Source organism: Sardina pilchardus, chromosome 3, assembly GCF_963854185.1.
Source record: "Sardina pilchardus chromosome 3, fSarPil1.1, whole genome shotgun sequence".
Classification (NCBI taxonomy): domain Eukaryota; kingdom Metazoa; phylum Chordata; class Actinopteri; order Clupeiformes; family Clupeidae; genus Sardina; species Sardina pilchardus.
The window spans coordinates 13078337-13103336 of NC_084996.1; the positions used below are offsets into that span (position 1 = coordinate 13078337).

Here is a 25000-nt window from a genome sequence, read left to right on the forward strand (position 1 = left end):
GCCTGCCTCAAGGGGCTCGAGGTGAGGCTCTGAAGCGCCCTGCTCCTCCTCCTCCTCCTCCCTCGCCGTCACTCTCGTCGTTGAGGAACGGCAGGGACAGGGCGTTCTTGACCACGGTCGGCGATCCGCCCGGCGGCAGCAGCGTGTCGCCTCGCTGGTCCACGCGGTTGACGGACTGCGAGCGCTTGCTGCTGCGGAAGGTGCGGGTGAGCAGGCCCGGCTTGGGCGAGCGCGGGAGGATGGCGGCGGCGGCGGGCGGCTCGCGGGGGGGCTCGCCCGAGCGGCTGCTCAGGAAGGACGTGTCCCCGAACGCCTCGCCGCTGCGGCCCACGTGCATGGTGTGGCGGAAGTCGCCCAGCGGGGCGCTGATCATCTCGGTGGTGAGCTCCGCGCGGGTGCGCCGCTTGGTCTGCGACGAGCCCGCCACCAGCTGCTTCAGGATGGGCATGGTCGCCGTGCGTGGGAACTCTCAGTCAGGGTCAACACAAAAAAACAATGACCGTCCAATCCAGTGAGGCTTAGAAGAAGGGTCAGAGACAGGTCGACGGTTTCAAGCGAAGAGCTGGGATCTGGTGCAGGTGATGACACATTTACGAATTCCTGGAGTTTCCTTCCTGGGGAAAGGATGTCCTCGACCTCAAATTCCAAACCCGAGGTGGGCCACCTGGAGGAGAAAAAAAAAGAAGAAAAAAAACATTTAACATTCCAAACATTTAACATTTCATCTTCACTAAACTGACAAGTTAAAGACAAGACATGACAAAAAAAACGAGGTAGAAACACCACCCTCTGCCAGCTAAACAAAGACAAAAATGTGGCCTGAATCCAAGATTTCTTATCAGGGAAACAGACATCCCTACATCACTCAAGGTTCAAGAACCCTCTCTCTCTCTCCCTGCTGCTCTCAGAACCTCTCATTACAGGGCTGTGTGACCTGTGCCGTATCCTGGAATTCATTAGGACTCAATGTCCCTCAGGGGTAGAACAGACGGGACGCAGAAAAGCTGCGGCTTAAATCAATAACAAGATAACCGAAGCTGAACAGAACACAGGGTTCTCTGGTTAAATTAAACACACTCGCTTAGTAGTGTCGTTGGCACACGGCCCGTATCCATAATCATTAATGTCTGCCTACAGTCACAGTCGCTGTCACAACCAGTGATCACAAGGCCTCAAATTTTAATAACTTGTGTAATCGTTTTGATCACGACATGATTTAATAATGACATGGTCATTATTACAGTCATGAGCATGCATAAACTATAGTAACCTTCGGTGGAACCGCAAAAGTAATCTGAAAGTAAGAGTGAAAGTAATTTCATACAGTAAGTATTAGATGTATGACGATGAAATACCTCGTGCAGCGGTAAGTACCGGTATACTGTACGTTGGAAGCAAACTCACCCATGTCAACACATATTTACACAGGCTCAGCCCTTCAGCTGATTAAATCAAACAAATATCCTGCCTGCCCTTCACAATATTTAAACAAAGTTCAGGCCTCCTTACAGGGAGTGAGTTCCAGCCGAATGGAAAGTCAGCCAAAGGATCCAGCAGACACAACAGGATCCAGCAGTCCCTCCACCCCAAAACGCGATAAAATATTTACTGAGTCTGCTGTTTGTCTGCGGAGCGCGGGGAGTCAGGCACGGCATCGGCTAATTCACAAAACCTGGCAGCGGTAGCAGAGCAGACAACTGCCCTTGTTTTGTGTGCAGTGCATGAGACGTCTGAAACTGAAAACAGCACTTCCTGGCTGTGTGCCGTTACCTGCTGTCGCCATGACAACCCTGTTGTGCACGTCGACTAAATTGCTTCCTGTCAGCAAGCAGCGGAAGTCATCATCTAGAATGAAAGACGGAACGATAGAGAACAAAAAAAAACCTTGCACGCGCACGCACACAACGGATGCCACTAGTGTTCAAATTAGAAGTCCATCTGAGTAGAACCGAGAGAACCAACTGTTGCTCAGTCCCCCGGGGGGAACAGAGATTGTGTTTCAGCAGGAAAGTGACGATCGATCTTCATCATTAAATGGTTCCAAATAATGTTAGTCAGAAGAAACCCTCATTCTCAATCCATGGAGCTGTGTAATGAGTGTTTGGGAGGGATGAGTAGAGAGAGGGTCTCTGGCTTAGTGTAGAGGAGTAGAGGAGAGAAGAGGGGAGAGAGAGAGAGAGAGAGGAAGACAGGATAAGAGGAGGAGAGGCAAGCACCAGGCTGGAGGACATATGGCACAAATTCAATCAAGGGGTTCTAATGCCCGTTTCCATGACAGCCTGCAGCTGGCGAGCAGAGGAAAGACAGAAACATGCATGCACAAGCACACTCACGCAAACACACACACACACACACACACACACACACACACACACACAGACAGACAGACACAGACCCAGTCTCTCTCTCTCTCTCACACACACACACACACACACACGCACAAACACTTTCACACACACACGCACAAACACAAGCACAAACACAAAGACACAAGGACAAGCTCACAAGACACGCATAGACCCATTCACACAACCAAATACAATGCCTCACACATAGTAAATCATGACCAAAAATAAACACACATTCACACACCCCCCCACCACCTCCTACACAACATACACACAAACCACACAAAAGAGCCACAATGGTGTTTGTTGTTTGTTAACCCAAGAGGGCAGGGGCATGTGTTTGTGTGGAGCACAATGACCCAGAAAACAATCCGGAGCATTCCGCACACACACACGCGAACAGCCCCACACATTTTACGGCGGGCTGCTCCTGGGTGGCACTGCCTCGCCAGGGCAAGTGGTGACACATGAAAGATGTAAACGCAACCCCCTCTCAAATCCCCCCATCCGCTCCCGCCTTCATCCGCCCTGCCATCCCTCTCTCCCTCCCGCCCTTCCTCTACTGGTGCCCTTTCCCCACCCATCCCAACGTCCCGCCATCCTGCTGCGTCTGCCGTGATGACTCGACACTCTCGCCCCCCGATCAGCCCCCCAGCTCTGCCCTAACCCCTGCTCAGCCGCCCGGCAGCCTTGGAATCTTAACGACCCTCCGCAAATACCACCAAATCCTCTCCTCCTCTCCCTCCCTCTCTCTCTCTCGCTCCCTCCCTTCCTCTCTCTCTCAGGCCAGAGGGAGGCTTTAATAATAATTACTCCGGCCCTACTCGCCGTATCTCCAACGCTGGCTTTATCGAGCCGGGCCTGGGAAGCCTCGTCGTATTTATAGCCGCATATTATGTGTACGCGTGTGTGTGTATGTGCGAGTGTGAGCGTGAGGAGGAGGAGGCGTGCGCGCGCGTGTGTGTGTGTGTGTGAATCTGAGAACAGCGAGTGCATGAGAAGGCACCGTGGGAAAGTAAAGGCCTACGAAGGGAGGGGACGGGACGGGGGCGAGTCGGACTTGACTCTACAAACACGCTGTCTCCTGACGGGCCATGTCACGGAGACGGAGGAGAGAGGAATGGAGCAGGAGAGTGGCAGAAAAAGAGCGGGGGCGGGGGGGGGGGGTATGCTGAAAAAGAGAGAGCGAACGAGAGAGAGGGAGAGGGGGGTGATGGAGAAAGAAAGAGACAGATAGAGATGGAGAGCGGCAGAAAGAGGGGAAATATGCAGAAAAAGAGAGTGAACGAGAGAGAGAGAGAGGGGGTGATGGAGAGAGATAGAGATGGAGAGTGGTAGAAAGAGAGCGGGAGGGAATATGCAGAAAAAGAGAGAGCGAACGAGAGAGAGAGAGGGGGGGTGATGGAGAGAGAAAGAGAGAGAGAGAGATGGAGAGTGGCAGAAAGAGAGCAGGGGGGGAAATATGCAGAAAAAGAGAGAGCGAACGAGAGAGGGAGAGAGAGGGGGGTGATGGAGAGAGAAAGAGAGAGATAGAGATGGAGAGAAAGGGCAGCTGGTCTTCTTCCGTGGCCTCTTGCGCTCTCAGACTAAACACACACAGGCCTCCCCCAGAGCTCCCAACTCTACGCCACAGCGACCTCTGACCTTCTGCTGATTCTAAATAGGCTCAGTAAATCTCACAGACAAATATACACACCACACAATTTGCACACGCTCACGTTTCACGACACATATGAAAGCATACACACATGGAGGGAGAGAGAGAGAGAGAAGAGAGAGAGAGAGAGAGGAAGAAATGGGGGAGGAGAGATAGAAAGAGAGAGAGGGGGAGTCCCCTGCATCGTTTCAGCGACTGCTCATCTTCAAAATCCTGACAGCTCCTTCACAAAAGCACCACAGATTTCTCTTTTTTTCTCCTGCCCCCAAAAAGAAGCCCATGCTGCGTGCTTATTGGTCAGCAGCTCAAAAGCACCGTGGGGTGGATGTGGAGAGGGTGGGGGGGAGGGGGGGATCTCTGATCCGGGTGCTGATGAGTCTCAGGAGCGGAGTGATGATAACAGGCCCTCTCAGACGAGACGTGCACCAGGGGGCAGCTGCTTCCACATGCTCCAGTTCACCACATGACTGTGAGGGACGGACGGACGGACGGACGGACGGACGGACGGACGGAGCACAGACGGGGCAGTTTCTCTGGACAGACACCACTGGTGCAGCAAACAACCGCCAGCTAAATGCTCCACATGCATCCACACATCCACACACACACACACACACACACACACACGCACGCACGCACACACACACACACACACACACACACACACACACACACACACACACACACACACACACACACACACACACACACACACACACACACACACACACACACACACACACACACACACATCCATACACACACACACACACACTGATCCACTGTTGAAGGCACAAACACAATGTTTCACAGGTCTGAAAAGTCTTGAGATGATTGGAGTTTTGAATTGCTGTTTACTCATGTGAACTTTAGTGTTGGTAGCCTGTGCTGTAGGTTTTTTCGCTTATGGCTCCTCCAACATCCTAAATTTAAAAACTCGATTGCACCTAACACCAAGTCAAACATAGAAGTGTATTGCGAAATATGTGCAAAAGTAGATTGACACTGGCTCCATGGGAGAGACGGACGGAGACAGGAAACAACACACACGCACCCACACACATCCACACACACACACATGGTTTACTATGAATTCTGTATTCATTCGTGACTTATTTTACTCTTTAAAATAATTATTTATATTAAACACAAAGGCTCAAAATCACAACGAAACAGCACAAAACTACCAAAAGCGGAGAGGCACTAATTGGTTCCCACGGCATGCAGTGCTCGTGGCGTCCATCATGCTGCAGATGTCACACAAGTGAGAGAAGGCTGTGACAACTTCCTCATCTGTGTGTGTGTGGATCCACTGCTGCTTACGGGTATGTGTGGTGCTGTGTGCTACAGTGGTGTTAGATTGTGTGTGTCAGTATTAGCACATTATATTGGGCATACCGTGTCAAACTAATTACAGCCCAAACAATTATCCGTTTAGAAAATGTCTGGAATTTGTATGAGTAAAGGGCATACACCCTGGAACAAATGCATATACACACACATACAAATAAATATACAGTGCTACAGTGCACACACACACACACACACACACACACGTGTGTGTGTGTGTTTGTATATATATATATATATATATATATATAGTATACACACGCACACAAACACACAGAACAATACCCGACCCAATCACTCTCACAGGAGGAGGGGTGACAGCAAGGTAGCCGTGGGACTGAACTGAAATATGAATGAGATAGATAGAGTACAGTAATATTCATAATTAAAAGGCTGCATTATGTTCCACAACGAGCACGACATGACATGATGGCTGCTGAAGAGGATCCCTGCAGCTCTTCAGAGAGTGGCTCTCCTACTCTCACCAGTCTCTCTGCTGAAGAACCACTTCAAGTTCAAGAGCTCCATGTGAATTCTCAACAACTTTCAATACACTCCCAGCTGCTCACTCAGACTGACACTTACAAAAATCATGGAGACTCACACACTCACACACATCCACACCCATACCCACACTACTGATTCCATTTATAAACATGACCGACTGTAGTCCTTTTACCCTAATTGACTATTGACAGATTCTTTGAAGCAATCAATCTGACTAAGCGTTGACTTCCTCCCTCCCCACCCCCACCCCTACCCAACCCCCCCATCCTCTACACTCTCCTGGCTCTGGCCCTCGTCTGGGAAACCCACATTCTGCTGAATCTGGTCGTCTGGCTGCGTCAATTATGGGAGCCAGTGACCTGGATGGAGGATGGCATGACCAGAGGGGGAGTGGAGGGAACGAACCCATATGGGCCTGATGCAGAATGCGCCTCTCTCCCTCTCTCTCCCTGTGTTAGTGGTGGAAGGGCGGGAAGAGAAAGCCCTCCGGGCCTCTCACCGACGGGGGCCTTCTCTGAGGCTTATACGTGACGCAAATTACATGCATAATTAAATGCGTTTGGAATATTTAGGACAACACCACACAAAACAAAACGAAACAACAGCTGAATCACACAGATTTTTTCCGCTGGAGCTGTGTAGCGCTCCTACGCTAGCATCGCTAGGACTGTATTTTAATCACCGTAATGGATGCTGTGCTTTTGTTTTCATGCCATAGCCACTTATAACCCAGTTAAATCCTGATATCCATCACAATGAGCCACTCCATTTACGTAAACAAGGAGGGGGGTGGTGGTGGTGGTGGTGTGGGGGGGGGGGGCAGGGAGACAAACAGAGGTAATGCAATTATGCCATTTGTCATTCAGACATCCAAACAGAATGACAAGGTACGGGCTACAGTCCTCCAAGTGTGCGGTGTTAATCATATAAGGCCCAGCACAGAGCTTTTAACAGGACATAAATGAATTGCAGGCCTGTCGCTTTCCACTGAGGCACACTGACGTGAACAACAGGAGACACCTCTGTATGCATGCAGGCCATGGCATTCTCACCGCCTGTGTGCTGTGGACTGGAGACAGAGAGAGGAAGACCTCTGCTGTAAATAGCTGAGATGTCTGTCAGGATAATTGAATGAGTAAGCGTGGGTCGTGAGTAGATGCCCCCAGAGCCCCTGCGCTGCGGTCAGCAGCTCTAACTAGACAGCGGCCGTTCCCTGTGCCTTCGGTGTGAACTCATTAACCTGCTTCTTCTAACACCTCTTTCTCCTCAGCACACTGGTGAGAAAGGAACAGAATCACCCTCCTACGACCCTGCTCTTGTGACACACACACACACACGCACACACACACACACACACACACACACACACACACACACACACACACACACACACAATCACCTGCAGCCCATCACACCTCCCGCACAAAGCTCTGCATGACAAAGGCCACCTTCACCTAGTCAAAGGATGAGTCCTTCTCCAAACAGCCATTATGGAGGTGTTTACACAAACCCCCACACTGACCTGAGCTAACACAACCTTACCAAACCTGTGGAACACCTGGGGAAACATCTGATGAGGAGGAGAAAGAGCCACAATGGATCAACCTGGATAATTACCCACAACACCACAAATAAGTGTATCAAATTGTGTAATAACACCATAACATATCAACCATCAGGTGTTAGTTTTATGCTGCAAGAAAACAAATCTTGCGTAATGGTTTCACAAAGGTTTTGCTGTTCTCTCTTTTTGCTGGCCTCTTGACAAGATGAGATCACCTTTAGAATCAAACGGACGCAGGTCACAGATCAGATCACTGCGCTTAAAACTCTATGAGAAGCGACATGGGAAAGCGGATGGGGTCAGAACGAGGCTATGACCCAGGGCCACAGCAGCCTGCGGTAGCCAGCGGGGAGGTGACTCGGGACTCAGTGAGCCACAACACGGTCAGGACTCAACAGGGAACAGTGTACCAGAGAGCATCGCTGCAACCAATCATCCACTTACACATAAGGGCTGAGAGAAACAAAGAGAGAAAGAGACAGGGAGACGGAGAGAGACACCAGTCCATCATTTTTATGGTCTCACCCTGCAGACAGGGTAATAAATTGACTCGCTGGAGTGCTGCTACGAAGATGAAATCCATTTGACGGTGACCGAGTCCAGCTGGGGTGCCACAGATAGGCGGTTATGGGTCAGGGGCCCATGGGACCAGGCATGTGTACTCTTACACACACACACACACACACACACACACACACACACACACACACACACACACACACACACACACACACACACACACACACAGACACACAGACACACACACACACACAAACACAGCAGGCTCGTCAAACACAGAACATCCATAAATAGCTTTCCTGTGATTAGATAAAACAGCAGTGGCCGTGAGGTCTGCTGCCCCTGAGGAAGATGACCAGAGCCAGAGTGGAGTTACTCAGCGCTGATAGCCAGAGGTAGCGGCCAGACAGGCAGGGGAGAGAGCCCTCTGACCAGCTACCTATACTGCCACTGCCACAACCACATCACATCAGACAGCCTTCATTACCAGCCTCTCATTAGAATCCATTGCCAACGACTACAAAATGCACGAACTATCCGTTATCTGCATTCATGGCTTTTTTTTCTTTCTTTTTTTTAAGATGTTTTGAGATGAACAGACAGGATATTTCACAACTAACTGTGTTTGTTTTAATACTGTATCTCTGGGGTTATGTTTTACAGTAATAATTCAGTGTGCAGTGATGGTCGTGACATGTGCACGTGCACACACACAAGGGTGTAGACAAACACAGTGTGTTTGGCTAAATGAGGGGCGCACAGGAAGGGCAGGGAGTATATGAGCCACTCAAGCCTCCCATCTCAACGGAAATAAACTCTCCCTGCCCTTCCTGGACACTCGCTCCCATTAACACCACTCATTATGGATCAGAAAAATACGCACACACGCACACACACACACAAACACAGCACACACACACACAAACACAGCAGCACACACGCACACAACACTCCAGTAAAGGGTTTATCGCTAGCAGAAAACTGCTGGCCTCGTTTCACAAGTCCAATGATAGATAGAATGGTTTACGTGACACTCAATAAACGATTAGGCCTGTTCCACAATAAATATAATGTCGAGAGGAGAACACACACACACACACACACACAACCGTGTCAAAATGAAACAGCACCTTCAACGTCTTTCTTTTCTTCTTTAAAAGCGCTTTGTCAACAAGCCTGTTGTGTCTCATTGACTAAATAATAGCCATGCACTGGGCCATTTGCTTCCTTACAGCCTGTGGTTTGGCTGTCAGTCCATTTGATCTTTGGAGGAGGTAATGATGAGCTGTTCCGAGGGCACCTCCCTCTTTTAGAAAGTCGGCTCGTAAACATTTGAGCCGGGTCAGGGCTCGTGCTCTTGCTCCTCGACGTGTTAAGGTGCTCATCCAGGTGTGCCGTGTGACTCGAAACGCCATAAAGGTATTCCTGGAACACTAGGGTCGACGTTCCTGTAGAAACCTGGTCCCTGTTTTTTTTCCGAAATGTCAGGAATGCGTAAATGATGGGAACCATTAAAGGAGGGGGTGGGTGGGTGGGGGGGGGGACAAGTGCTGCTGAGGTGTTGAGAAGCAGGCAGTGCCTCCACTCACTCCAGAGGTCTGTTAGGCCTCAGCCGCATGCCTGCTCAGTGCCACAGATGAAAGACAGCGCAGACACACAGCAGACTGCTAAGGGCTCAAGTGATGAAATTTCACGAACAAGTCGAAGGTACTAATCTGGGATCTGAAGGAAACATGCATCAGAAGGATGGGCCCATTAAAATGCCCAACTGAGGCGGCTCCATCATCAAGGGAATTTTCAGCGGCCTTTTGAACAAGGCTGAATATCCTTTGAGGCCACTGGTGCTAGGGTAGAAAACGACGAAAAAATGGCTCCATTACATTTACTGATTTGGCAAAAATGATTAACCACAGAGAATTGAGGCACTTGAAAAGTACAGAACAAAATGTGACTTGAGGCACAGCAATCTCTCAAAAAGAAACAAAAACTGCGTTCTACAAGGTTTCAAGAATACACTTTTTTCAAAATGCGCCTTTTGTGAGAACAAAAAAGTGGTTGAATGGGAGTTAGGAAAAACTATGAGTCGGCGACCTACATCAAAAAGTGATCTGAAAAACATCAGGGAAAAGGTGAAGTCTGGAGTAACATATTGTTTCACAATCAGATAACATGATATTTGATCAGTGCAAATCCTGTGTTACAATGTCTTCCAACAATAATACCATTTCCTCTCATTCATGTATATCTCAAGAGACAATGAGGGCCAACACAGCAGCCGATACCGACATAAAGCCCTTCGCTCAGTGACATCTGAAACAGCACTGGAATGCCACGAGCTCAGGTGTTTGCTCTTTGTGAGCTTTAAGGTTAGGTAAAGTTTACCCTGCAGGGCATTAAGCTGGGGGTCAACAGGACTGACAAGGATTGGACAGGCATGACAACACCTCCTAACTTGAAGGTGAAATACACTCTGAGTCAGGGCTGTGGAGAATTATGGTAAATTATATGAAAGCTGCAGCTTTCATCTTTTTGTACACATTTGTGATTACACACAACCTAAAATATTCTTTCAAACAAAATTCATTTTTATGTGTGTGTCTCTACAGTAGAATGTCGTTAAAACAGTTTCTGCTGGAATTTCCTGTTGTGGAAAAGATGTTGGACACACATTTTGACATGCACAGACGCACACGCGCGCGCACACACACACACACACAGGGGGGACAGCTGCATAACTGCAGAGACACAGACAAACCACTGACATATTTCCACACAGTGCCAAGCATAGGTTGCGCAGGCAGCTCACAGCAGAGACAAAGCGACCACAAAAAATGTTAAGTATACGCCAACGAAGATGCTCAGCCTAAGGCAAAGCCTGGAGAGGACAGATCTGAGACTAACTGCTTTCACACTGCACTATGAATCTTGAAGATAACAGGCCTGTGCTTCAGAACACATATTGAGTTATTATACGTTCCTGAACAGTAACAAGTACAGCAGCGAGACATCTGTGCATGTACACTTGCATCATTTGAACATAAGCTCACTATCCCAATTTGCTGCTAAAGTCCATGTTAGTCTCAATTATCTGCTAAAAAAAACCCCTCTTTACCCAAGTTGCTTTGTAGTTACAAAAGGCAACACAGATATCGGCAGACAGTCTGTGCATATAAGAGACTGTACAAATGTACTTTCATATCTGACTTAAAAACCTTTCTGTCCACAAAGGTTTCCTTTGTGATACCAAATCAGGCAAGAGCAGCCCTCAGCCACCTAGTGTGAGAACGATGAGACCGAGGAACCGAGAGCTGCCTGGGGTATAATTAACACTTCTTGACTTTCAACCTACTTTCCTGAGACATTACTGGTGATCGGTTCTAATACCAGTTGCAGTGAAGTGAACTTAACTCATTCTGGGGTCCAGCTCACTCACTGAATGGAGATAACAGCACAGAACCCTGTCTGATGTAACCACAGCATGACATCCATGCCCATTGACACGAACGGAGATGTCATGTTCAGAGAGGAGGTTTGGTTGGAATTGCATAACGACAAATGAAAGGCTGAAGAAATTCAAAAGCCAGGAGCTGCGGTGAAGTAACAGGAAGACAGTAATGGGTGCCCAGACACATTAGCTGTTGAAACAAAGAGGAGATTCAAACTCTTCTTCTCAAAGCTAAAAAAAAAAAAACCTTGTTAAGCCAGTCTACAATCATTGTAGTTCTAGGCCTATCTGACAACAAGATGAGAAGATTTCCCTCAAAATGTGCAACCATTGGACATTAAAAGACCTTTATGTCTCTTGTGGGAAAGAAACGTCCTGCAAACGGCCCCTTTCGCCTTTACCACTGAAAGCACATGTGAATGTTGATGGATCTCCATATTTCATTAACAGATTCAGTATTCTGTAAATGCATTAGCAGCTGTGCAAAGACCTGATGCGCGGATGTGTTAAAAAATAAGTTTAACAGTCGCCCATGCTTTTAGGGTGCAAACGAACCATTTGTTGCGGCGTTACGTGAAAACTGAAAACTCAAAGAAGGCACACTCCACAAGACCACAAAGAGCAAACCAGCATTAGGAGTGTTTCATACGCATGCGTTCTATCTTCTAATTCACATCTGTGAGCCTTGGGTTACTGCACGTGCGCCTATGTAGTAAACGGAACTACTTGGGTTTTTAATTAAGAAAGTGTGCACAAATAACTTTTCAGAACGAGACAAAGAGGCTGTTGAAGTGAGGACAAGTTCACATTTAATTAAATGGCGTAGCTTACGGCACATAGGCTCTATTGCATTACTGAAAAATGATGGATTCGTCCGCCGTCTGTTAAATTTGATTTGCAATACATTCTCTGTCGTATTTTGGTCATTATTCTTTTAACATGAGTACATTACACCACCACAATGATCTAATTCCATCCGATGAAAGGAGAACAATAACGCGCATCTGACCGGAGTGAAGAGTGGCAAAGCAAGGATGCCGTGTCACCTTACATGCTATTGTAAGGCCATCAACAATAGTGTCAAAATTAAACACCATCCCAAAATTTAAATAGGCTGGCTTACTTAATAGAGCACAATTGTCCAGATAGCCTTGATCGTGTTCCATGAGTTATAATCGTGTCATAATAATAATAAAAATAGGTCTACAGATGATTAGCCAATTTCCTTTGACAAATAATGACACTCCCATAACGCAAGTGGCGCGCTTGCTTGGGAGCCTTATTATGAAAAGGTGTAACCACATTTTACACAGAAGCTCACACAAGGACAGGTAGTTTATACAAATCAATCATAAGAACAACTTACCCAGCTCTCCATCCACCCAACACAAAGACGGTATTGATAGTATGTCCAGGGTTCAGTAAGTGGACCAATAGGCTACAACAGTATATGTGTAAAACAAATAAACTATCCAACCCGAAAGAAAAAGGTACACTTTTGGTTACTATGAAATTTCACACTCGTTTTTGAAGCTTGGCAAAAATGTATTCCTCGTATTTGCAAAATAAGCTGTCACCTCACGCCACGCACCGCATCCTTCCTGTTGTGTTCTGAAGCCGTTACGTTTATCTGGCGCTATTGCAAACTGCTCATTCAATGCATTTCCCTTTCTCTGCTATATGGACACACCTCCTCTACGCGGCCCCTTTAAAGCAATAGGGACAGAATCTCCGTTGCAGCGGCCGCGTGGTCCCTCCCAGGCAATGTCACTTTCAAATCCAATGCAAATCACTCCCGAATATCGCCGCAGTTTACGCACTGTACACTTTTGCGATTTACAAACGTCTCCACATGGGTGGTCTGTGTCTCGACCATTTCCTGAAAGCGCGTTTGATATAAGTAAGTGCATCTTAGTTCAGATTTTAATCTGGCACAGTAAACATTTTTGAAATGATGCATTTAAACTCATCAGCTACGTATAATATAATTCATATATAATAAATTGTCAAGATAACGGCTGAATTTGAGATGGGTTGTCACACAGAAGTAGGTCTAGACAAAGATGTGCACACTGAATAAAATAGCGTACGAATAGAGATGCATAGCCTTCTAATAAGTGTGGATTTCCATGAAGGCCGCATAACAGTATCATCTTTAAAACATCTCCTTGTACCCTCTCTCCCTTTCAGTCACTGAAGCCTTGCTGGTCTGTCCACCCTCAGGTGTAATTGCGCGATAACTGTGGTTGGGTCATTGTCAATCAAACATTTGTTTGAAGAACCACCAGTCAGAACCCCTGGGGCAATTGTGTATTCAAAATGAAGCTATTGACTGAATCTAATTACATCCAATTTGCGCCTTTGCTGCGGGCCCAGCATGAAATGGTTTTCAGTTGAAATAGACTTCCCTTTTTTACAGGATGCTGGTGGTAGCCTTGGGCTGTAATAAGAGTTCAAGAGAATGGAATGCATAAATGGAGAGATCACTATCAGTCGTGGTCAGAAGTCATGCTGTTGGAGCCATTCCAATTGTCACTGTTGGTTTAGCTGAACTACACACACTTTTTCATGTTCATTATCAGAGGTGTGGGCATGTTCAGAAATCAAATAGCTATTTCAGTGTATTTTAAAACATGAGAGCAGAGTATTATTGAACAAACTATCGTATTTTTGTGGCCTGCATCAATAACAACATGCCAACTCACTGATGCTCAGAATTGTGTCCCCGTGCAGATCTGGAGCACAGAAATCCATAAGCTGCTTGTTAGACAATGTTCCTTTTTATTGGCCTAAACAGCTTCAGAGGAGGCTGCACTGGAAAATGTCTCTGAGCCATTTCCTCCTGTTTGGCGCCGTTTCCAGATCCCTCAGACTCATCCCGGGCCTCCTGGGAGCCGTCCAGGGCCAGCGCTAGGGGAGAGAGTGTTTCCATGACTCTTAATGAAGTTTGGCCACTTTTAGGCCGGGTAAGTGAAATTTGTCAGTGACATCAATGAGACTGAAATCTTTTTATGTTTCATTAATGTTAAAAGATCAAATGTGGTGTTTGACAGTGTAAGTTTATTATGCAGTGCATTTCACCCCACCCCCCTCCCCCCTAACTCGTTTCTGTCTCCCCATTTGGCCTCATCAGTCTCTCCCCCATCCCCACCCCCAACACCACCAAACATCAAGATCAATGCTCTCCCGCCTGGAATAAAGAGATTATCTCCAGCCGAACTCTCCCACCCTCCCCTTGACTGCTTGACAAAGTGCTTTTACGTACTTGGGATCTGGGCAAATTTAGCTTGGGACTGATGAGAATCCTCATTTACCCTAAATCAGCCTTAATTAACAAAGTGAAATAAAGATTAGAACTGCGACAGATTGTTTCTTGACTGTATCCATCACTATCTGTATCCATCGAGTTACTTGTTTTACACCATGCAATTGGACTGTATAAATCTAAAGACACCCACAGTCAGTTTTGAAAAATAAAATAATTTATTTTGGAAAAGAACCCTGACCAGGTCCATTATAATTCCTTAAAGATTCATACAGTAATAGTCACCTCACAGAGAACAAGACAAGAGATATTGTAGATTGTGATGACTATTTTACCCCCCCACCCCTTCCCACCCCCTCAGACCATAATCTCACTTAAAATAAGAGTGTAACTGAGTTATTTATCAGAATTCGTATTGTGGCTTTGCTTCATAAGCATGTGTACACTCGGATATTGTGAAAAGTTGAAAAACACATTCTACAGTATATTCAGTAAAGGTTTGCACAATGTAAGTAGAAAGAAAGACATCATAATGCATTTTTTTGGTGAGATGGCAAGGGACTGTTCTTTTCCTTGTTCTTCCTGTTCCATGAAGTGAGAACAGATTCACGGTATACGGACATAACATCTTCTCACAGGTCCTCAGTGACAGATCTGTACACATGAACAGATGTTTGCACAGTTAAACCATACACTTTCTGTCCCTTTTACTGCGAGGTCATGCAGTACAGTTTGCTGGGTAGTCACACCATGCACTGTTGTCCATGAGAATGACATTGGAAGTCCCCCCCCCCCCAAAAAAGCATCTCAGCGAACCTCCAAGCGCCTATAGACACAGAGTCCACATAATCACGCTCAACTTGTGTGCTGGCTCTGAAGAGTTTTAGTTCATGTCTGTGCACATCCTCTTGTAAATAAGCACAAAGCAACATAAAAACACTTTTTTTTGACTTCATCAACACAAGGACAACGAAGAAGCCATCTGTGTCTCGGGGGACAACACACAGACGCTGAGGCAGAAGTCTTCTGATGTAACTGCTTGGCAACGACCCATACCACCACTTGCTGAAATGACATACTGGAGAGAGCGAGACAGAGAGAGAGAGCGAGAGCGAGAGCAAAACAAACCACTGGTCCAGCTTAAGAGCATTAAAAAGATAAGCATTCAACAATGATAGTAATGACTGATACAGAACAGACACAACCTCTGAGGAAAACAGGAATGCACTCCCATACACTGTACTACCACTGCAATGCTAGTAGGATTCTATGCTGGATCAATTGCATATTAGTGTGTCAATTCAGGGCTACAGTCATGAGCAGCTAGGCCTATCTGATCATGATGCCCCATATAATGATATGATCTACGAAAATACAAACTTGTTCCACAATCATGTCATGCTGGCTGACTAACCTTTACAAATTAAACTTTTTCTCTGACTGTGCAAAATCTTACCATTGCCACAACTCTATTGTGATAATGTTAATTAATGAGCAAAGTGCTATTATTATTATATTTGCAGGAAATAAATAGAATAAACAGCATGTTACAGTCACAATCCCAAAGGCTATCAAAGATGCACAGAAATAAAGACAGCATCAGGCCTTAATAGCATTTCATGCTACGGCCCTGTTTCAAACTTGATATCCAGCTTCCATTTTATCCCTGTTTTCACATTGACCCTTTTTTCCAAAACACATACTTGAATTCTGACAGGAGAATGAGGGATTAATCCAAGATTTTTTCCCCATATGCTTGTATTTACATACTTCAAAGCTGCAATAACACTTGATATTGTGATCATCAAGTACCCTGCTGTGGAAGAATGCAAGAATGTGTTTTGAAAACAGCTGCTATATATTCTGAAGTTAGGAACAAGGGCATATGTATCAATCTCAGTCACAAACTATTCTTAGAACATATACCTTTGTTAAGTAACATGATTACTTTGATGAATCTCACATATTCATCCTAAAAGAAATGTTTTGGCGACGTAACCCATCAGTTCAAGCAACAGAAATGTTCTCTCTGAATGATTGTCTGTTTTGTCTTTTTTTTTTTGTTTTGTTTTGTTTCGTTTTCTTTTTTCAGAAAAAAAAGCTCAAACACACACCCGCACACCAACACAAGGGGAAAATGAAAATCAAAAGCAAATTTAGTTTGCTCGCCGCGATGTGTAACACCTTCCTATGCCAATAGAATTAAATAAAAAATAAAATAAAAATAAATAAAAACAGCAAAAAAAAAAAAAAAAAAGATAACAAACCAACAACATCTAACTGAAGTCCAACCCCCTAGGTGACCCAGGCCAGGTCTGATGTTGGCACTACTGCTGTCATCGGAATGAGAGTCTGGTGTCAAACGAAAGAGGAGAATCCCGTGGGAGGTGCCTGATTGGCTGATCCCAGGCTGCTGGGGGGCCTGTAGAGGGTGCTGTGCTGGCTGTGGGTCTCCGAGGACAGCAGCGATGGGGTGGGAGTCCGGCTGCCCTTGGCCCTGAACAGGGTGCCGCCCTGTCCTCCCGGGCCAGGCCCCTGCTGCTGAGGCTGGGGGGAGGGGTTGCTCTGCTGGGGCAGCAGGGGAGGTAGGGGGGGAAGGGGAGGTGGCTGTGGTCGGGACTCGGGCTCCGCCACGCTGTCGGGCTGCCCGTAGCCGTACGCCGGGGGGCGGGAGACGCCCTTCTGCTGCCGCCGCCACGAGTTGTAGTAGGTGGGGTCGCTGATGTAGTGGTTGACGAAGGAGTGGGTCTTCTGCCGGTTGGGATCCATCTCGTACTCGCTGTCGCTACCCTGCGGCGAGGAGAAAGGGGAAAAAAAAACAATTAAAAGTAATTCACCTAACATGGGATTGGAGACAAAAGAATACATTAATTATGTCATCATACAATACAAAGACTAACGACAATACAGACTGCAGGTTGTCATAATTCTACTTCATCAACCAGATGAATGAAATGATTAATAGCCTACAATCATAGTGGCAGTTACAGTATAAAACTAAGGAATATCCACCAAGCCCTAATGATTACATACTATAGGCTCTACTACTGCCTGGCTCTGTTCTACTCACATCTACAGAAAATCTCCCTTAATGGAGATTTTCCTTCCTACTGTCAAACACACACAAACACACGCCGGGACCTCACCCAAAGCTCTGGGGAGCTGAGATCTTATATGAGAACACAAGCGTCTCCTGGGAGCACAAGAGACAAGGGTGCAAACAAAGTGACTGATAAAACTCCAGGATGAAGCCGCAGTGGTTAAGTGGTTTGAATCGGGGGGGGGGGAGCCAAAAGACCCACCAGGTTCTGACACAGTATCACAACCCAGTCCCTTTGTACCCTTGAGAGTGAAGTGTTGGTCTCCTCTAACAGGGCCCTGCTCGGTGACTGAGTGACAGCAGGGCTGTGTGAGCTGACAACAAGAGTGTGTAAAAGTGAGTGATTCTCATTATGCGCCCTGACACGGCCGCTGGTATTTTTATGACATTTCCCAAACAAATATGCGGGGCAAGGTCCCACTGCCAATCCCCTGGTGGGTTTGTGTATTTGCACAAGTGTGGGATAAACAGCGACAGGAATAACAGGCTTTTGTAGCTCCCAGAGGGGTGACCCCCCCCCTCCCTTTATTTGTGCCCAGAATGGATGAACAAATGTTATTACTGTGAGGCTACCTGACAAACACATGGTGGAAAAAGCAGACGGGTGTGAGAACACAGATGTTGCCATTGATACAAGTGTGCACTTCCCGCCCCACTCCTTTTGCTATAGCATTAGCATCTGTAGTGCCATACAATCGCAAATGAGACCTGCTAAAGTGCTTTATGAGACGCTGCAGCTAAACAGACTCAACTAAAGGAAATCAAGACCCAGTGCCCGTGGGTTCGCTTCTCATCTATCCATTTCCTGGCACACAAGCCTGGAGCTTAACAAAATGACAGTTTGGTCAAAGGTTTTCAATTCAGTGGGGACTGTCTGTAATTCTCATCAAGCCCCCTCACTCTGAGTTCTAGTGCAGTCTACTCTCTTTGATCCAGAGATTTAACAAGGCTGTAAATGATCAGAGGTGGGAATATGGAGAGACAGTTAGGCTGCTTGAGGAGACTGCTTCCATGACATTCAGTACTTCAAAACAACATCAACGTGTTATTATGTGCCGAGCAGAGCGGAGATTCTGGTGACATGCTTCCACGTGGTTCACTTAACGCAGTGTAGCTTGTCAACAGAATTCCCCAAATAGGAATTCCTCCTTTGACATTTTCAGCTCTGTACTTCAGCTTAAGTTCTCCACATTAACTGCATTTCAGTTACTTTGCCAAAAATGATAACCTTTCCTGTGTAGAGGACACGCATTTTTGGACGATGTTCAAATGAACTGACTGAATGAATGTAATCAACATGTCTTTCTCATCTGGGCACGGTTGAGGCCCACAGGCCGTGTGTGTGTGTGGGAGTACCTGGGAGTCCGAGATCTCGGAGGGCTTCTCCGTAAGGCTACTGCTCTCGGCCGGGATCAGGTCATTGTACTTGGTGCTGACGTCCTCGTCGGAGTAGTGCAGGCTGCCGGGGCTGGGCCTGGGTGGAGACCTAAGGGGGGGGGGGGGAGAGACGAGACGAGATCAGAGGAGATGGGAGGGAGAAGAGAGAGAGTCAACAACATGCTTGTTTACATCTGACCAGAGCCCTGACGGCGACGGAAAACAAACGCACATGACTTTTTCGCACAGTGAACCGAACACCTGCATCAAAGCCTCGGGGGGAGGGGGAGGGGGGGGGGGTTAAATCCCATCAAGAACTGATGCTGGATCAGTCAGTGAGGATTAAGGGAGCACGCACAGACATTGTTGACGTTGAGCACTCCGAGGTAGACATGGCGCGGGAGGTCATCTTTGGCGAGAGCCTCTGTGATCTGCGAGCAGATAACGAAGCGTCCAGGCGTCCAGGATGCACACGCGGTATGGGATGGGCCCACAAGCGAGTTTTTACAACAAAAAAAATGTATCACGAGACAAAACACAAGACCCTCTTATCCATCCGTGGGCGTCTGCCATGGTCCAGTTCCCCCCATTCGGACCATTACTCTCATGCAGATGCCCGGGGAGAGGCCTGAGCGCCTCGCTTCAAAGTGGGAGAGCAAAACAGATGTTCCAGTTAGCAGCGCAGGAGCCACGGCCCAAACAAACCAGGAGGAGGAGGAGGGAGGAGGGAGGATGAGGACGATTCCGGGGGGCGTTGCGCCAGAGCTCCCTTCCGTCCGAAGCAATTTCGCTCCGACGGACCAAAACAACAAATGACATTCCTCGGCGGCCGTGCGCTGTTTACATCACTGGAGCCATAATGAGCTCTGCTCGTCTCTAGGCCAAGGTCACCGGAGACCATTACCATCTAAATAGCTCGGGACTCTGACCGCAAGCTCCCTCGCTTCAGTGATTCTCGTCGGTCGGCTCGGGGGCCGACCGCGTAAACGAGGCGGACGTGAGTCAGCCGGCGGTGAGGACGTCGGCACCGCTACCGCTAACGAGGCTTTTTTCGGGGCCACGCGACTGGTGAATTGGACTCTATAGGTAAAGGTAGAGAGCTCAAGCTCCTGACACATCAGATGAGTTAAGTTAATGGTTCTCAGGCACCGGCTAACCACATGGTTGAAAACATTGTTATTGCTGAGCCATGTTAACCTCCCAGGACAGGTGTTCAGGAAGGGAATGTCATGAATGCCTCTCTATTTCAATGACGCACTTGTTGTTTGGCAGAGGACACACACACAGCAATGGTCATGGAAGGGTTAACATAACACATCTGGGCCCCCAGAGAGAAAGAGAGGGCCAGAAGGGGGTGTAGTGGGGGGTTTGTTATGACAAAATGCCTGCTTAAAATTCAGAGGCTGTCAGTGGGACGGACAGAGGGGCGGGGGGGAAGTGTCAAACCACCAGCCGCCAGCATGCACCCACTACCCCGTCCACCCACGGCCACGGAGCATGCTCAGAATGCAAAGAGGCTTTTACATTATTCAGCAGCTCCAGCGCTCTGCACCCCGACGCTAAAGCCCACTCGGAGGCTCCAGCGGCCCCCCTAACCCAAGCACCCTCCGTCCCCGGGAGACGCTCTTCCCCACTCAGGGCAGCAAGCTCATTACCAGGCCCGCACCCGTGAGGCACTCTTCAAAGGCGGAAGCCTACGTGAGCCCCCCCACCCCCCCGGCTCCCAACCCCACCCGACCCCATCTCCCCACCCTTCCTTTGATCCTCAGCGAAGGCCGTCCAACACCAGTCAGGGGAACCAGAGGAGACCCGTGCCCAGCCCCCTCCTCCCTACTCCACCCTGATAGCCCCTGCTCCTCTCCCTCAGCCCACCCTGTGCATTCCAGCCTAGCGGGCCCTCGGGACCCCGGCCCTCCCTGGCTACCAGCGGAGGAAGCTGACAGGGAGCCGCGCCCTCTAGCCTGGCAGCGCTGCGTGCTGCCGCCGCTCACACTCGGGCCCTCGCCAGGCAGGGAGCGCCTCACAGGGCAGGGACTGCAGCAGAGTGGGGCAGCAACTCCATCTGCATTTGCACACACACACACACACACACACACACACACACACACACACACACTGCATATAAAAGCTCAACCTCTCAAACTTTTCTTTCTTTCTCTCTTTTCTCTCTCTCTCTCTCTCTTTCTTTCTTTTGCTCTGTCTTCCTTTCCCCCTTTCTCCCTTTTCAGAAAAGGAAAAGGAAATGTCCGTATTGAGTACTGTCCGTTCTCAGATCCAGCAGCCTTTGTCTGCGGGACAAGTACGATCCTCATGAATGCAAAGAAAGATGCATTGTGTTGACTACTTACATAAATTGTAACTCGCTAGTCTATGCCGGCGGAATCTTAAGTAGGCCCAGACGAGCCAAGACGAGTGGATCTCAGAGCTCTGACTTCCCCAAGCTTGGCATACACCCTCAGGCTGACAGGCTGCTCTTAAAGGGTGTGTGTGTGTGTGTGTGTGTGTGTGTGTGTGTGTGTGTGTGCGAGGAGGGGGAGGGGGGGTGCTGGCATTAGTATCCAGGCCAATACCATCGCTCAATAAACCTAATGGAAGAAAGGCTAGGCTGAATCTTAATCCGCTGCCAGCCAGGACACGAAGCACAAAGCCGGTGCTCATTTCTTTGAATGCACTCTCCCATGACTGTACAACTTATTTTGTGTCCATCACGAGTTGTCGCAACATGAGACACAGATTGAGCTGTTCACTGCTTGCTAACCGTGGCCGGAAGAAGATTAAAAATTCGACCAAAGTGTGGTTGCTTTACTGACCGGGTGTAGATGCCGTTCTTGCGGCAGAAGGAGTTCTTCACGGAGAGCCGTCGGTTGTTGAGCTCCAGGGACGGGAAGCGTCCCTCGTCCAGCCGGACCATCTCTCCGTGGCTCAGGGGCAGAGACGTGCAGTTGGAGTGGTTACCTGTGTGGAGGGCAGGGAGGGTTAGCGCCTGAGAAGGTTATCGCGCCTGATCATGCTAAGGTAGTACACTTGAGTGGTACAGTGCAGGGCTTCACAGAATAAGAGGAGAGAAGGACAAAACAGTCTTTAAGTCTGCACATGGGGCTCAGAGGTTCTGGTCTTTTGGTCTTTCGGCATGGAGTCACAGTAGCAGTTTATGGGGTTTCTCTCTGTCTCATTCAACAGTCTGTTTACAAAAGTATCATAAACGTTCAGGGCCCTCTGAGATGAGGTGCTGATGGGTTGAAAGACTGCTCTCTGGCTCTGCCAACCCACACCCTAACACACACACACACACACACACACACACACACACACTCCTGGATGCACATATACACACATGGCATGCACACACACACACACAGCACTGGGCTTTCTCTCTGTGTGCTGAGGTGTGATTTGCGGGGATGTTGTGGGCAGTGACCTCTCCAACCCTCTTTTGCTCAGCGGTGTGACCTTACCTCCACCCCCTGCGCCCCCCGATCTCTCATCTCTCAGGTCAGCGGGACTGGACCTCAGTAAAACAAACAGCCGGCAGTGGGACAGCACTGCTGCCATGGAGTGGCAGAGGGGGGTTGGGGGAGGGGGGTTGCGGGGGGGGGCTACGGGTCCTGAGAGTGGCTCTTTGTGTCGGCGCACAAACACGGGCCTTGTGTTGGCAGGGCAGGAGGGAGAGCCGTGTTTACTGACCCCAGCCCGGGCGCAGCACTAAACGCTGACCAAGCGAACACGCACTGGAGTGAGACCTCCACATGGCTGACCTCTCCTCCTTCCAATTTCTGCACCTCTCTTCACACCCCCTTCTCTATCTCTCTTTTCTTTCTCTCTCTCTCTCTCTCTCTCTCTCTCTCACACACACACTCTCTCTCTCTCTCACACACACACACGCTCTTTAATTCTCTCTCTTTCTCTCTCTCTGTCTCAGTACGTGTGCATCTGCGGGAGGCCGAGTCGGATAGGCCTGGCCTCTCCTTCATAGTGAGTGTCACAGAGTGTAAAACTCTTCACGCTCAGCTGAGAGCGACTGACCTGCGCTTTACCCTGCCGGTCACTAATGATCATCTTCTATTACTCACGTCTGTACTGTATGGGGCCTCTCTGCTGCGCCAAACACTAAGAGACAGCACAAGCTAAATTACAAAAGCCTTCCAACCGTTGTTCAAACAAACACAAACATTTACAGACAAGCAGCCGCAGCCACACACCCACACACCCAGACACACACACACACACACACACACACACACACACACACACACAGTGTGATGTAAACTGGTCTGACATAACAGAGCCGCCGTCTGGTTCGGTGTGGTTGTCAACATTACTCAGCTGAGCCAGTCTCTTGGTAATGGCTGTGAGCATCAGTCACATTCAAAAGGTCGTAAACAGAATTGATCACCGATCTCCAGTTTCTTTCAAAAATGTGCTGCGAGCACTTTGTTTTCCCATTTTCTCGTCGATTCACGGCAGCCATGGCCAAGAGAAGGCTTTTAGCTTTTTTTTAAAAAAAGGCTCTTCTCCCAGTGGATGAATTAGACCGACGGAAAGAACAACAGACCATTTTGGTAATTGGGGGACATTAAGGTGACAGCTATAAAAATAGTTGTTTGTCGCTGAGCCCACTACATCAGATTAGAACATGGTAATGTTATGGGACTGCAAAGCAAACAATAATGTAACTTTAATTTGATATCGCAGGCTTGGGAGTGTAATTGTGCCGTTCTTACCTGAGTCCGATTTCTTGGTGTACTTCTTACTCTGTCCACGGATGATGAGGATGAAGACGAGGAGGAGGATGAATATCAGCCCCACAAGTGCGATCACCACCAGGAACCACCACTCTTCGTAAAATGGCGAAATCTTCTGGGCTATAAACAGAGGCCCTTGTTCATTTACTAGCAAACTCAAATTGGCTGAAGAGGTACAATGATATAAAGTATATTTTTAAACCGCTTGGGTTCCTTAGCACAAAGTCACTCACCAGAAACAGACGGAGAAGGTGCGCTGGGAGAGCCATAACCGTAGTCATTCACTCCAATCACCCGGAAGTCATACGTGACTCCTTCCCTTAACATGTCTAGGTCAAGGGTGTAGGATGTAACCTCTTTGGGAATGTCTTTAATCAGAATATCCCACAAGCCCTCATCTATACAGGATGAAGAGATAACATAATATATATTTACTCAGACATATTAACCTGTTTATACCAAATACTCCTTTCCCACAAAACAATATTTACATGCACCCATTAGATAGATCCCTTAACCTTATAAGCAAGGCTGTAATTGAAAAGTAGGGACTCAGTAGCTTGTTTATATTTCTTCTGTCCCAACTAAACAGAGTCTGCCTCGTATCCTTCTTCCTTACCGGATGGCCTAGCCTCAATTACATAGCGTGTGATGGGGGCTCGTCCGGGATCGCCGCTGGTCCAATGCAGCGTGAGTGCACTCCCATAGCGGGTAATAAATGGCTCTCCAGGAGGGCCTGGGGCACCTGAGGAACGGAGGAAATATCATGGTGAATTAAAGAAGCACCAACAGAGAGAAATGCAAGGGGGGAGAAAACACAAGTAAGGAAATAAATCTGTGAAATGGAGTGAAATAACCATTTTAAAAACGCCAAAAGCCACTTGTTTTTCCTCAAGTTTTCTCGAGAAAAACGGTTAGAGACAGGACAGAATATTAGTGACAGAGAGTTTTCCCAAGGAAACATTCCACTTAGATGTTTTAAAAAGCACCTCCAGTCAGAAAATTCAAGTGAAAGCCAAACGCACCACTAGTTACACACCATTCAAGAAAAGCCATCATTAGTGAGGTTTTAGCAAAGCTACTATCCACAACCGTAATTATAAGATGTTGTGTCGTTTATTTAGTG

General features: G+C 47.8%; 2 protein-coding genes and 1 long non-coding RNA gene across 3 annotated transcripts in view; 1 reads left to right on the plus strand and 2 right to left on the minus strand.

Moving 5' to 3' along the window:
• The window catches only part of cdc42ep4a (CDC42 effector protein (Rho GTPase binding) 4a), a gene marked incomplete in the record, with an annotated part of 16167 nt that extends 3124 nt beyond the window's left edge, over positions 1-13043 (minus strand). Inside the window, 2 exon segments of the mRNA XM_062531933.1 lie at positions 48-664; positions 12757-13043. Coding sequence (XP_062387917.1) covers positions 48-448 — 401 coding nt within the window.
• Positions 13044-13173: 130 nt separating this feature from the next.
• Positions 13174-14624, plus strand: LOC134076110 (uncharacterized). Its single transcript, XR_009938539.1, has 3 exons — positions 13174-13290; positions 14253-14356; positions 14524-14624. It is a non-coding gene; the product is annotated as an uncharacterized LOC134076110 (long non-coding RNA).
• Positions 14625-16981: 2357 nt separating this feature from the next.
• The window catches only part of sdk2a (sidekick cell adhesion molecule 2a), a 44311-nt gene continuing 36292 nt past the window's right edge, over positions 16982-25000 (minus strand). The window contains exons 39-44 of the mRNA XM_062531116.1: positions 24494-24619; positions 24108-24272; positions 23854-23994; positions 21943-22087; positions 19112-19241; positions 16982-17445 (exon numbers count right to left, since the gene is read on the minus strand). Of these exons, the coding sequence (XP_062387100.1) occupies positions 17014-17445; positions 19112-19241; positions 21943-22087; positions 23854-23994; positions 24108-24272; positions 24494-24619 (1139 nt within the window). The 3' untranslated portion in view covers positions 16982-17013. The remainder of the gene's footprint in view (positions 17446-19111; positions 19242-21942; positions 22088-23853; positions 23995-24107; positions 24273-24493; positions 24620-25000) is intronic.